Source organism: Schistocerca americana, chromosome 5 (assembly GCF_021461395.2).
Source record: "Schistocerca americana isolate TAMUIC-IGC-003095 chromosome 5, iqSchAmer2.1, whole genome shotgun sequence".
Lineage (NCBI taxonomy): Eukaryota > Metazoa > Arthropoda > Insecta > Orthoptera > Acrididae > Schistocerca > Schistocerca americana.
Window position 1 is genome coordinate 588699823 of NC_060123.1, and position 15907 is coordinate 588715729.

The following is a 15907-nucleotide window of genomic DNA, read 5'->3' on the forward strand; positions in this document are numbered from 1 at the left end:
ATCATGGGCACTCTGGCACCCAATCACACACGCACATGTGTGCGCACAGATCTCAAGTTACGCAATAAAACCACAGGTACTGCCCATATCAAAATAAATTTAACACACCAGACATTGATACAAATGTTTTTCTTTTGAGCAATGTATTAAAAAAAATACAAACAGTGTAAAGCCTGTTCAGCAGTTATTCAAAATAAGCCTAGGAAAAAAAGGTCAGACTTCACTATGAATTTACATCAAAGCTTTTTTTTTAAAAACTTTTCTGACTCTACGATTCCGTGAAATATAGGTGTGAGAATATCGGCATTTGATATGACACTAGTGTTGAATTAGTGTATTTCTCCTTCTGTTAAGGAATTCAGCAGAAGCAATCTTTAACAGTTTCATTCTAGCAACAAATCATAAAATTACAATGGAAGATGCCAGTTGTTTATTACAGCTACATATTCAGCTACATGTGCATAGAATGAAATAAGGACTTACAAAAATTTTATTCAGGTTTTTGGAATCAAAAATACCAGATACTGACAGGATAGGTTTTTACATTTCAGACTTCGTAAAAAAGGCCTTTCTTCAAATATTCTGTACATAAATGCAGTAGTTTTCACCCTTGCATAAATAATGTGACAACAGATGAAGCCACGTGATTACTTCATGTTATGGTTGGTTATAGGACGTACAAAAAGAATATGTTGTTGCGGTCTTCAGTATAAAGACTGGTTTGATGCAGCTCTCCAGGCTACTCTATCCTGTGCAAGCAGAGGGCAGACCTGTTGGCAAATGAGTTATTACCCTCTGGTCTGAAAGTAAAACACAGTGTACTAAAATGCGAACAACATGATCTGTATGCCACGAGCATCACACATTGGAGTGTCCTCTCACCTGATCAAGAAGTCAAGCACCACAGGGCTGTGTGCTATTCCAGTGGGAATCGTACCAAAGCCCTATAAAACTGGAGCATACACACCCTGTCAGCTCCCAAAGACCTGAGGCTAAGGCACTTTACAAAAATCAGCACTTCCTGGGTCCTTTCCTTCAGGTATTATAGCTGTGGTTACGATGGCAGTTTTAAATAACGAATGAGACCCAGAAACCTCACTGAGTCTGTAAAATGTAGAATGGTGTCCCTAACATGCAAAGCAGGTAAATTAAAAACATGATGAGAAAGATTAAAATTAACTAACACATGCACGCACACACACACGCACACACACACACACACACACACACACACACACACACACACACACAAGTGTGTGTGCACACACTCTTATCTATAAAAAACCAAAAACCCATCTTTGCAAGCCACTCCAACTTCTTCACTGCAACTTGTAATTGATGAGATACTGTTGCAGCAATGGATTGGGAAGAAAAAACTGCAAAAACATCCATGAATAAGGAGCATTGCATAGGACTCCTTACTGTGGACATTATACTGCTAATGTCTATGGCAAAGAGGATGACATTCAAAACACTTCCCAGGGGATCACCATTCTCCTACTAAAAACTATCTGAAAACACATCAACAACTCAGTATATAAAAAAAAGTGTTCAGATAAGAAGGGCCAAATGAAGATGGGGAAGTGGCCACAAAAGCCCCATTGGTGGAGCTGCCAAAAGAATATTGTGCCTCCAAGTAGTGCAATACACCTTACTGATGTCAAAGACTATCCCTATACAATGCTGTTTACATAGCAAAGCCTGCAGGATAGCCACCCCTGGCAGAATCAAGTTGTTGACAGAGGATCAACATCTCCTGAATCTGCAGTGAGAGTGACTAAGGAGGTGCCTGTTCTCTAATATCCAGACCAGATAATGGTTGACAATTCGCTCCAAGGTCTTTTCTACAAAGTTCCTTACGCCAATACTCCAATAACAACTGGGATCCATTGAGTCTTTTTCCAGTTTCAGAAAAGGTATCAAAATTACCTCCCTCCACGTGTTAGAAAATTGTCCTGTCTGCTATATCAAATTAAAACATTCTAAGAGGACTTCCTTTAATGCCATCTGCAAGTTTCACAGCACACTGCATCACATTTGGTCAGGACCAGATGAAGTATGACAAGCCTCAGATAGTGTTGAATACAGCTCCCACATAGAGAAAGGGCAGTTTTATAATTCAGAATTGTTGCAAAATAAGATGTGGAAATCCAAATGAGGCAGCTATTATCTTTTCACAAAACATGATGCCACTAAATATTTCAATTTTAGTAATGGCAAAAAGAGGAACAACAGAATTCGTGAAACCTGTTACTGATAATATCGTCAAAACTGAAGTTGACTGAACAGATCAGCCGTACACATATTATCGATTTACCCAAAAAACTGTGTAGTGCTGGAAGGATTTTTCTTTCATTTATTTATTACATCAACAGATAACAAATTTATTTTACACAAGAAAAGGGTGGCAGAAATATATTCCCTGCTGACTTGGTAAAGAAAAGGGCAGAGAAACTGGGTAAAACATGAAGATTACATACCTAGCATCAATCTACTTCATTCGTAAGAGTGGCAGATCATTTGCACATCATTTCCTAGAAAAAGTTCCACCTATAGCTAACAAAATAAATGCAACTCATTACTGATACTGCAAAGTTTTTTTCAGATCGTGGGTAGAAAGACTCTGGTAAATGTATAAGAAGAGAAAGCAGGTAGAAGTGTAAAGAATGAAATATCAGCCTTTGTTAATGTCATGTTTTCAAGACCACTGTACAAAAATAAATAATGTTTAACAGATGAGAATCATTCTATAATGTATAATACTTATTTCTGGGCTTATTTTTTATTTTTATGGCCAGAAACCAAATACTGCCACATTTAGTCACCATATACATAAAGTCATTAAAGCAATACGCTGAATTCTGCAACTGTTGTCAAATTTTCTTTTAATTGCACACATAGCTGTAGTCAGTTATGAAAACTCCCAATTTAATGAAGATACACAAGCTTTTAGATTTATTGTTTGTGTATGCATCAACTTGTGAGATAAATGTCTCCCCTTTACTTGCTCTTGCAAGTCTGATATATATAATATTACTGCTACTGTTGTTCTTCCTACGTAGTAATACTTAGGCTTGATAATAGCTGTTGCAAGAGAAGCTACAAACGGCATACAGTACTGATTGTAGGGTACAGTTCAGAATGCAAAGTCAAACAGGACTGTTTAACATCTGATTTGTATTTAGTTGCACATTAACTCTTATTGTTGTGTGTATACTAAAGGTACTTCAAAAATAAGTTGCAATGTTGTCTCAACCTAAGACCACTGTATAAGAGTGGTGCATTGCCAGAAGAGAGCAAAAGTTCTGGGTTTCCTGCAGACAGTTCTGCTAAAGTATGGATAAACAGTGTGGGAGTGAAATTGTGCAGCAAATGGAAACATACTCCGAAGTTGAAGTATACTCAACAGTACCATTCTTTTGAGCAAAACATCTGAACTGCACAAACATTCACTGTGAGATTCTGAGATTATGAACCAAATGCAATATTGTATACAGCTGTAGTGAAATGGTGCCAACAAGTTGATGAATGGTGCACAGACATGGGTGATGCTGGTCAGAAAGGACAGTGACTGACATTAACCAAAGATGACAATGTCCAGGCAATTGGGGAACTGATTCGCAGCAGTCACAGATTTTTGAAATGGTTAGGATGTTCACACAGCAATTCTCAAATGGCTTCGTGACCAAGGATTTGATTTCTACCACTGTGGTATTGAACAACTGGTATAGTGCTCTGAAAAATGTTTACCAGGATTTGGTAATTGTGTTGAGAAACAGTGGTGTATATCTTTGTAGTTTTGAAGTGTAGTGCAGCATAAAGTAAAAGTTATGTGGCCTGTCGTAACAACGAAATAATGAGCAACTTACTTTTTGAAGTTACCTTGTAGATTATGAGCACAGTATTCCAAGAACTCAGAAGATTGACGGTTACCATGAACCTCGAAAAATCAGAGTTTGGAAAGAAAGAAAGAAATGCATATTATGACAATTATCACTGGACGCCTGGTAAAATTTTCTGGTGTCTTGATATAAAAACGAGCTAAAGGCATTTTTGGCTTTTATGGTTTTTACAGGAAACATATGCACCAGTTATACAAACTGAAAGAAAAAAAATGAAAGTTATCCACTGACAGTTTGGGAACAGACAGCACTATCCTTTTTAATGTATTTTAAGTTAATACCTGGCCAAAAGATGTCTACTAGTATCAAACATAGGCCTTAATTTGAGGAGTACATCTCGAGCATAGCACTGTACAGAAGTGAATCGTGGACTGTGGGAAGACTGAACAAGAAAAGAATCAAAGTGTTTGAGAGGAGGTGCTATAGAAGGATGTTGAAAATTTGGTACAATGATATGATAACGAGGTGTGTCTCTGCAGAATCGGTGAAGGAAGAAACTTACAGAAAACACAGACAAGAAGAAGGGACAGGTTGGTAGGACATGTGTCAAGACATTAACAAACAATTTTCATGGAACTGGAGGAAGCTGTAGAGGGTAAAAATTGTTGGAGAAGGTAGAGATTAGAAAATATCCAACAAATAATGAAGAATTCAGGGTGCAAGTGCTATTCTGAGATGAAGTAGTTGGCAAAAGACAGGAATTCACGGTGAGTCACATCAAATCAGCCAGAAAATTGATGAGAAGCAAAAAGTTAATGAATAACAGATGCTTGTTAATTTCTACATTCAGTATGTGTCAACAAAGAACAATATCATACCATGTGCTTTCACGTGACTATCAACAGGATTAAAAATTCAAACATGAAAGAAATCCTTAGTTAAAGGCAGTCAGATATTTTACTTGCAAGAAACAGAGGAAAAGAAATATGTTTATAAGCTGCTTCATAATACGAGGAACAAGAAAGATGAAGATTCTCTCATAAAGATATCAAGCAAAAATAGAATCATGTCAATGAAATGAACATCCATACTTATTACTTAAAAACAAAAATTTGTGCTGCAAAGAGCGGTGGGTTGATAGCAAGATCACTGGAAGCAGACAGAGGAAGAACTTATCAAATACATATATGTTAGTTATCCTCATTTTGGATCAAGGTTATAAGAACAACACATTTTTGTATATTCCTTCCTCAGGCAAGAAAGACAGATTCCTCTTTCTTAGAGGAAGGAACATCTAAGTTCTAAAGTTAATATTTTCTCCTTTTAGTATTTCTGTCAGCACTACAAGGAAATTTATCTCTCAAAGTACCATCTAGCCACTTTATCTCCCCGTAATTTGTCAGTTTTCTCACTGGCACATCAACAATTTATGTAAGACAATGCCAGACCCATACACCACTATAGTATGACCACCCTTTCATAGTAGAGTACTAGTATTCTTGAGAGCAGCCAACTGGAGTCCGCAGCCCTATACACGGTATCTTGTTTACTATTTACTTGTATCTTAAATGAGTATCTGTAAGTTACTTTCACACTTGGAAATTTGCCTAAAGTTTCCTTAGATAATTATCTGGACGTAACCCATACAGGGACTGACATTGCTTTTTAAATTTGTTCTTGAGATCAGACTATGGTTAACAACAAAAGCAGAACATTTTGGAAACTTCCAATGAATGGTTCTCTAAAACTAATACTGAAAATAGGTGACAGGGAAGTCATATAAATTCAAACAAATGTGTAGTGACGCAGCATTTTCATGCAAAGAGGGTTTTTCAAAGGGTGCAAATAAACAAGTTTAGCAATGGAGGAACTTTTGTGCTTCTACATCTACATCTGCATCTATATGGATACTCTGCAAATCACATTTAAGTGCCTGGCAGAGGTTGCATCAAACCACCTCCACAATTCTCTATTATTCCAATCTCGTATAGTGCGCGGAAAGAATGAAAACCTATATCTTTCCATACGAGCTCTGATTTCCCTTATTTTATCATTGTGATCGTTCCTCCCTATGTAGGTCGGTGTCAACAAAATATTTTCGCATTCGGAGGTGAAAGTTGATGATTGGAATTTTGTGAGAAGATTCCGTCGCAACGAAAAATGCCTTTCTTTTAATGATTTCCAGCCCAAATCCTGTATCATTTCTGTGACACTCTCTCCCCTATTTCGCGATAATACAAAACATGCTGCCCTTCTTTGAACTTTTTCTATATACTCCATCAGTCCTATCTGGTAAGGATCCCACACTGCACAGCAGTATTCTAAAAGAGGATGAACAAGCGTAGTGTAGGCAATCTCTTTAGTAGGTCTGTTACATTTTCTAAGTGTCCTGCCAATAAACTGTAATCTTTGGTTAGCCTTCCCCACAACATTTTCTATGTGTTACTTCCAATTTAAGTTGTTTGTAATTGTAATACCTAGGTATTTAGTCCCCCCCATGAACCATGGACCTTGCCGTTGGTGGGGAGGCTTGCATGCCTCAGCGATACAGATAGCCGTACCATAGGTGCAACCACAACGGAGGGTATCTGTTGAGAGGCCAGACAAACGCGTGATTCCTGAAGAGGGGCAGCAGCCTTTTCAGTAGTTGCAGGGGCAACAGTCTGGATGATTGACTGATCTGGCCTTGTAACACTAACCAAAACGGCCTTGCTGTGCTGGTACTGTGAACGGTTGAAAGCCAGGGGAAACTACAGCCGCAACTTTTCCCGAGGGCATGCAGCTTTACTGTATGGTTAATGATGATGGCGTCCTCTTGGGTAAAATATTCTGGAGGTAAGATAGTCCCCCATTCGGATCTCCGGGTGGGGACTACTCAAGAGGACTGGCGTTCTACGGATTGGAGCGTGGAATGTCAGATCCCTTAATTGGGCAGGTAGGTTAGAAAATTTAAAAAGGGAAATGGATAGGTTTCAGGAGGAAAAAGACTTTTGGTCAGGCGAATACAGGGTTATAAATACGAAGTCAAATAGGGGTAATGCAGGAGTAGGTTTAATAATGAATAAGCAAATAGGAATGCGGGTAAGCTACTACAAACAGCATAGTGAACGCATTATTGTGGCCAAGACAGACACGAAGCCCACGCCTACTACAGTAGTACAAGTTTATATGCCAACTAGCTCTGCAGATGACAAAGAAATTGAGGAAATGTATGATGAAATAAAAGAAATTATTCAGATAGTGAAGGGAGACGAAAATTTAATAGTCATGGGTGACTGGAATTCGGTAGGAGGAAAAGGGAGAGAAGGAAACGTAGTAGGTGAATATGGATTGGGGCTAAGAAATGAAAGAGAAAGCCGCCTGGTAGAATTATGCACAGAGCACAACTTAATCATAGCTAACACTTGGTCCAAGAATCATAAAAGAAGGTTGTATACATGCAAGAAGCCTGGAGATACTGACAGATTTCAGATAGATTATATAATGGTAAGACAGAGATTTAGGACCAAGGTTTTAAATTGTAAGGCATTTCCAAGGGCAGATGTGGACTCTGACCACAATCTACTGGTTAGGAACTGTAGATTAAAACAGAAGAAACTGCAAAAAGGTGGGAATTTAAAGAGATAGGACCTGGATAAACTGACTAAACCAGAGGTTGTATAGAGTTTCAGGGAGAGTGTAAGGGAACAAATGGCAGGAATGGGGGAAAGAAATACAGTAGAAGAAGAATGGGTAGCTTTGAGGGATGAAGTAGTGAAGGCAGCAGAGGATCAAGTACGTAAAAAGACGAGGGCTAGTAGAAATCCTTGGGTAACAGGAGAAATACTAAATTTAATTGATGAAAGGAGAAAATATAAAAATGCAGTAAATGAAGCAGGCAAAAAGGAATACCAATGTCTCAAAAATGAGATCGACAGGAAGTGCAAAATGGCTAAGCAGGGATGGCTAGAGGATAAATGTAAGGATGTAGAGGCTTATCTCACTTGGGGTAAGATAGATACTGCCTACAGGAGAAATAAAGAGACCTTTGGAGAAAGAAGAACCACTTGTATGAATATCAAGAGCTCAGATGGAAATCCAGTTCTAAGCAAAGAAGGGAAAGCAGAAAGATGGAAGGAGTATATAGAGGGTCTATACAAGGGCGATGTACTTGAGGACAATATTATGGAAATGGAAGAGGATGTAGGTGAAGATGAAATGGGAGATACGATACTGCGTGAAGAGTTTGACAGAGCACTGAAAGACTTGAGTCGAAACAAGGCCCCGGGAGTAGACAACATTCCATTAGAACTACTGATGGCCTTGGGAGAGCCAGTCCTGACAAAACTCTACCATCTGGTGAGCAAGATGTATGATAGAGGTGAAATACCCTCAGACTTCAAGAAGAATATAATAATTCCAACCCCAAGAAAGCAGGTGTTGACAGATGTGAAAATTACCGAACTATCAGTTTAATAAGTCACGGCTGCAAAATACTAATGTGAATTCTTTACAGACGAATGGAAAAACTAGTAGAAACCGACCTTGGGGAAGATCAGTTTGGATTCCGTAGAAATATTGGAACACGTGAGGCAATACTGACCCTACGACTTATCTTAGAAGCTAGATTAAGGAAAGGCAAACCTACATTTCTAGCATTTGTAGACTTAGAGAAAGCTTTTGACAATGTTGACTGGAATACTCTCTTTCAAATTCTGAAGGTGGCAGGGGTAAAATATAGGGAGCTAAAGGCTATTTACAATTTGTATAGAAACCAAATGGCAGTTATAAGAGTTGAGGGGCATGAAAGGGACGCAGTGTTTGGGAAGGGAGTGAGACAGGGTTGTAGCCTATCCCCGATGTTATTCAATCTGTATATTGAGCAAGCAGTGAAGGAAACAAAAGAAAAATTCGGTGTAGGTATTAAATTTCTTGGAGACGAAATAAAAACTTTGATGTTCGCCGATGACATTGTAATTCTGTCAGAGACAGCAAAGGCCTTGGAAGAACAGTTGAACGGAATGGATAGTGTCTTGAAAGGAGGATATAAGATGAACATCAACAAAAGCAAAACGAGGATAATGGAATGTAGTCGAATTAAGTCGGGTGATGCGGAAGGTATTAGATTAGGAAATGAGACACTTAAAGTAGTAAAGGAGTTTTGCTATTTGGGGAGCAAAATAACTGATGATGGTCGAAGTAGAGAGGATATAAAATGTAGACTGGCAATGGGAAGGAAAGCATTTCTGAAGAAGAGAAATTTGTTAACATCAAGTATAGATTTAAGTGCCAGGAAGTTGTTTCTGACAGTATTTGTATGGAGTGTAGCCATGTATGGAAGTGAAACATGGACGATAAATAGTTCATACAAGAAGAGAATAGAAGCTTTCGAAATGACTTGCTACAGAAGAATGCTGAAGATTAGATGGGTAGATCACATAACTAATGAGGAGGTATTGAATAGAATTGGAGAGAAGAGAAGTTCGTGGCACAACTTGACTAGAAGAAGGGAACGTTTGGTAGGACATGTTCTGAGGCATCAAGGGATCACCAATTTAGTATTGGAGGGCAGCGTGGAGGGTAAAAATCGTAGAGGGAGACCAAGAGATGAATAAACCAAGCAGATTCAGAAGGATGTAGGAAGCAGTAGGTACTGGGAGATGAAGAAGCTGCACAGGATAGAGTAGCATGGAGAGCTGCATCAAACCAGTCTCAGGACTGAAGACCACAACAACAACAACAACAACAACAACAACAACAGGTATTTAGTTGAATTTATGGCTTTTAGATTAGACTGATTTATCATGTAACCAAAGTTTAACGAGTTCCTTTTAGCACTCATCTGAATGACCTCACACCTTTCATTATTCAGGGTCAACTGCCACTTTTCGCACCATTCAGATGTTTTTTCTAATTCGTTTTGCAGCTGGTTTTGATCTTCTGATAACTTTATTAGTCGATAAACAACAGCGTCATCAGCAAACAACTGAAGACGGCTGCTCAGATTGTCTCCCAAATCATTTATATAGATAAGGAACAGCAAAGGGCCTATAACACTACCTTGGGGAATGCCAGAAATCATTTCTGTTTTACTTGATGATTTTCTGTCGGTTACTAAGAACTGTGACTCCTCTGACAGGAAATCATGAATCCAGTCACATAACTGAGACAATATGCCATAAGCACGCAATTTCATTACAAGCTGCCTGTGTGGTACAGTGTCAAAAGCCTTCCAGAAATCCAGAAATATGGAATCAATCTGAAATCCCTTGTCAGTAGCACTCAACACTTCATGTGAATAAAGAGCTAGTTGCGTTTCACAAGAATGATGTTTTCTGAATCTTTGTAGACTGTGTGTCAATAGACCGTTTTCTTCAAGGTAGTTCATAATGTTCAAAAACAATATCTGTTCCAAAATCCTGCTGCATGTCGATGTTAATGATATGGGCCTGTAATTTAGTGGATTACTCCTACTACCTTTCCTGAATATTGGTGTGACCTGTGCAACTTTCCAGTCCTTGGGTACGGATCTTTCATTGAGCAAACGGATGTATATGATTGTTAAGTATGGAGCTATTGCATCAGCATACTCTGAAAGGAACCTAATTGGTATACAGTCTGGACCAGAAGACTGGCTTTTATTAAGTGATTTAAGTTGCTTTACTATTCCGAGGATATTTACTTCTTCGTTACTCATGTTGGCTGCTGTTCCTAATTCGAATTCTGGAATATTTACTTCGTCTTCTTTTGTGAAGGCATTTTGGAAGGCTGTGTTTAGTAACTCTGCTTTGGCAGCACTGTCTTCGATAGTGTCTCCATTGTTATCGCAGAGAGAAGGCATTGATTGTGTCTTTCCGCTAACATATTTCACATATGACCAGAATCTTTTTTGGATTTTCTGCCAGGTTTCGAGATAAAGTTTCATCTTAGGAACTATTATAAGCATCTCGCATTGAAGTCCACGCTAAATTTCAAGCTTCGGTAAAGGTTTCCAATATGGGGATTTTGCGTCTGTTTAAATTTGGCATGTTTGTTTTGTTGTTTCTGCAACAGTGTTCTAACCCATTTTGTGTACCAAGGAGGGTAATCTCCGTCATTTGTTAATTTATGTGGTATAAATCTCTCAATTGCTGCTGATACTATTTTTTCAAATTCAAGCTGCATCTGGTCTACACACACAATTATTATTTTATCCCGGTTGCCAACAACGACCTCTGCCCATACTACCTCACAGGAAGTACCTACTTCAATTTGGCGACAAGATAAACTACTTCTGACAGCAACAAACACGCCACCGCCAACTGCGTTTAGCCTATCCTTTCAGAACACTGTTAGGTTCTTCGCAAAAATTTCGGCTGAGTTTATATCCGGCTTTAGCCAGCTTTCAGTACCTATAACAATTTGAGCATCAGTGCTTCCTATTAGCGCTTGGAGCTCTGGTACTTTCCCAACACAGCTATAACAGTTTACAACTGTTATACCAATGGTTCTTGTATCTACGTTCTTCCTGTGTTCAGCCTGCTCCCTTTGTGACTTAAGCCGTTCTTGGGTTTTCCCGAGACCCTCTAACCTTAAAAGCTGCCCAGTCAATGCCACACAGCCCCCACTATCCATGTAGCCGCCTCCTGCGCATACTTGACACCTGACCTATTCAGTGGAACCCGAAACCCAACCACCCTTTGGCGCAAGTCGAGGAATCTACAGCCTACAGGGTCTCAGAACCATCTGACCCTCTGATTCAGACCCTCGACTTGGCACAATACATATGCTATTATCTAACAATTATCAATCAATCAAGAAGCATTTAATGCAGTTTAGGAGAATAAAATAAGCCACACTCAAAGAAACTGCTGAAATTGCTGTTCAGACTCCCTCCTGCATCTCAAAATATCAACATTTCTCCCAAAAAAAATAAAATTAACATAGCTCACAATAAAATATTGGTCTAAAATAATTCTTCTGTTATAAGCGGCTAGGTGATTACTAGTAAAGAAATGGAAAGAGCCAGTTGTTCACTGCACATTCAAACATCCCCTTAAAATGAGGAGATATGGCACCCATTTCTCCTTTAAAAACAATAATAATAACTTCTGCTTAGCATTTAAAAACACCACCAGATTAAAGATATGTTGCACCTAAAGAAATATACAGTACCATAAGTTCTTGTGCCATTAGCCTTCTCAAATATGAAGGAAGCAGTGACAACTGTTAACATCCAATTCATAGTATTTTACAGTCAACTTCCTTCCACTGAAACAAATATCCATTCTGACATTTAGATGGAGTCTATACAATTTGTGCTGAAAACCTGTGACAGAAAGTATAATAATTTGATTAAAAATAAGCAATTACCTGACTTCTTTGAATAACTCTGGGTGGTCACCAGTGCAAGTAAATTCCTCAATGTATTTGTGCATATATTTCGGCTCTGTACAGTTAATATTTGGCACACATACGGCAAAGAAATGCGGCCGCAGACGTCCTATAACATATTTTGCGATGTCTGTTGTCAAGTGGGAACATGCAACGCCAAATCCAAACACTCCTATCGTTTTATATGATGACCAAATCCAGGGTGGAATTGCTCTGCCATAGAATGTTCTTGCCACTTGTCCATTTGACTGTCTATAGTGTATGAATTCAGTAACAACAAACTGAAATTATAGACCAGAAAATGTAAGCAAAAGAAATACATGTTAGACTAAATAAATATACAATATACAAGTTATAAGGAAAAAAGTTTATGTATCAACTCAGAAAGCTGCCTGTTTGTCTGAAACATGATTCTTTGACTTTGGAGCAGAGTTTACTTTTATTAAATTTTTGGGAACATTTCAGCTGTTCCAGTTTGAAATACAGTTCTCATCTCTCACGAAATTTCCCATGAAAAATATTGTTGGCAAAAATATTGGAATATCCTAATGTAATTATCAACAAATCACCAAAACATGCACTTCACACAACTAATTAGTAATAAATAACATACCTACTAAATAATTACTAAATAATAACATACCTACTAAAAATGGAAAATCCAGGATACTAAATAATAACATACCTACTAAAAAGTGGAAAATCCAGGATGGAATAATGACAGTATTATGAAAAGGAAAGATGTTACCATGTAGCGGAGGCACCAAGTTACAGATACGCATAACAAAAAGACTATCAAACAAAGTTTTTGGCCAAACAGCCCTTCATCAGAATTAGACAACATGCACTTGCACATTCACACAAATGCAACTAACACACACGTGAAAAAAGTCTCTGGCTGCCAATGTCAGACTGTGAGTAGCAGCATGTAATGGGAGAAGCAAGCTGGGCGTTGGGGATAAGAAGGACACTGGTTGGGGAAGGGGAGGGATAGTAGAGTAGGGGTGAGGGACAGTGAATCGGTGCTTGTGGGAGCATACATGGACGGGGTGGGGATGGGGTAGGGTGGTTAGGTGCAGTCGGGGGGAGGGGGGTCAGTGGAAAAGGGGAGAAGGAAAAACTCTGTGGGTGCTTTGGTGGAACAGAGAGCTGTGCAGCGCTGGAATGGGAACAGGGGAGAGGATAGGTGGCTAAAAAACACTGATTAATGAAGACGAGGGTTGGGTTGGGTTGGGTTGTTTTGGGGGAAGAGACCAGACAGCGAGGTCATCAGTCTCATCGGATTAGGGAAGGAAGTCGGCCATGCCCTTTGAAAGGAACCATCCCAGCATTCTAGGGAAATCACGGAAAACGTAAATCAGGATGGCCGGACGCAGGAGAAGATGAGGCCGGGAGGGTTAGGAGAATGTAGGATATATTGTAGGGGGGATTCCCATCTGCACAATCCTGAAAAGCTGGTGTTGGAGGAAAGGATCCAGATGGCAAAGGCTGTGATGCAGTCACTGAAATGAAGAATGTTGTTTGGGCAGTGTGCTCAGCAACTGGGTAGTCCAGCCATTTCTTGGCCACAGTTTGTCGATGGCGATTTACGAAGACAGACAGCTTGTCGATTATCATACCCATAAAGAATGCAACAAAGTGGTTGCAGCTTAGCTTGTAGATCACATGACTGTTTTCATTGGTAGCCCTGCCCTTGGTGGGATAGGTGATGATTGTGACCAGACGGGAGTAGGTGTTAGTGGGTGGATGTATGGGACAGGTATCCCGTCTAAGTCTGTTACAGGGATATGAGCAATGACGCAAAGGGTTGGGAGCAGAGGTTGTGTAGGGATGGACAAGGATATTGTGTAGGTTTGGTGGATGATGGAATACCACTGTGGGAGGTCGTGAGAAGGACAATGGGCTGGACATTCCTTATTTCAGGGCACGGCGAGAGGAAGCCGAAACTCTGGCAGAGGATGTGGTTCAGTTGCTCCAGTCCTGGGTGGTACTCAGTCATGAGGGAAAGATCCTCTGTGCAGGACAGTGAGACTATGGGAGGTGCTGGGTAACTGGAGAGACAAAGCACAGGAAATCTGTTTCTGTACAATGTTGAGAGGGAATTACGTTCTCCAAAGGCCTCAGTGAGATCCTTGTATATTTTAAGAGGGACTGCTCATCACTACAGATGTGATGCCCATGGGTAGCTAGGCCTTATGGAAGGGATTTCTTGATCTGGAATTGGGGGCAGCTGCTGGAGGGGAGGTATTGCTGGTAGTTGGTAGGTTTGATATGGATGGAGGTACTGATGTAGCCATCTCTGAGGTGGAGGTCAACATCGAAGAAGGTGGCTTGTTGGCTTGAGGAGGACTAGGTGAAGCGAATGAAGCAGAAGGTGTTGAGGCTCTGGAGGAATGTGGATAGAACGACCTCACCCTCAATCCAGGTCACAAAGATTCCTCTAGATGGTACATGAAAAGGTTTGTGTAGGATGGTGCCATGTGGGTAAGTGTATTAATACACATAACCTCAAGCACCACTCACACACCAAGAAATTTCACCACATGGAAGTATGTACACAAAGATGGTGATATTGCAACCATTCTTGGCGTGTGAGTGGTGCATCGGATTACGTGTATAAATATACTTAAAAAAAGTGCATCATACAGTCTTTGCTGCTGCATGATCACAGGCAGTCAGCACTGGAACATAATGGCCTGGTTTTTTTGATACCATCACCCCATGGAAATTTCATTACCTGGGAATACAAGAAGTGAAAGCTAATGTAAAATGTATCTTAACATGAACTAGCCATCTGGAGATGAACCTTTTGGTTCGAAACAGGTAATGGCACTATTTAAATAAATAAATAGCATTGTAAAAAGTTGCTGTTGTCTTCTCTGTAAGAGTCAATCTAAATTTCTATGAACTGTTCAACAACTGTATCATCTGGGTCGATGGTCAATAAAAGGTACTAACAACTAAGTTATTCAAGTTGTTAAGTATAACCTCTACCCAAACCCATACTCGCAGAAAATATTTACTTCAATTACACTACAATGTAAACTACTTCTGACAGAAATAAACAGCCGGCCGAAGTGGCCGTGCGGTTAAAGGCGCTGCAGTCTGGAACCACAAGACCGCTACGGTCGCAGGTTCGAATCCTGCCTCGGGCATGGATGTTTGTGATGTCCTTAGGTTAGTTAGGTTTAACTAGTTCTAAATTCTAGGGGACTAATGACCTCAGCAGTTGAGTCCCACAGTGCTCAGAGCCATTTGAACCATTTTGAACAGAAATAAACACTCCAGCACCAACCGTATTTAATCTGAGCTTTCTGAACACAGTTAGGTCCTTCGTAAAAATTTCAGCTGAACTTATTTCCGGCTTTAGCCAGCTTTCCATTCATATAACAATTTGAACTTCAGTGCTATCTATTAGCACCAGGGGCTCTGGTTCTGTCCCAAAACAGCTACGACAATTTGCAACTACGTTACCAATTGCTGCTAGGTCTACCTTTGTCCTGTGTCTACCATGCACAATTGTAGCCTGGTGTCCTTTCTGTAAGTAGCTCACTCTCCTCCACACATCCCCAACTACCCATGTGTAGTGGACCCCTGAACTACACACATCAAAAAAAGTTTTGCATCACCTTAGTTCTGAGAGTACCAGTACCTATACAGAAAATTGGAATAGAGATCAACATAAACATCATTTCCATCCTTTTTATTGCTCA

General features: G+C 39.7%; 1 protein-coding gene across 2 annotated transcripts in view; it reads right to left on the reverse strand.

The window, feature by feature from the left end:
- Positions 1 to 15907, reverse strand: part of LOC124615419 (putative phosphatidate phosphatase) — a 115154-nt gene that overhangs the window by 62505 nt on the left and 36742 nt on the right. For both annotated transcript variants that reach the window (XM_047143291.1, XM_047143292.1), the window contains exon 3: positions 12174 to 12475. In XM_047143291.1, the coding sequence (XP_046999247.1) occupies positions 12174 to 12475 (302 nt within the window). The remainder of the gene's footprint in view (positions 1 to 12173; positions 12476 to 15907) is intronic.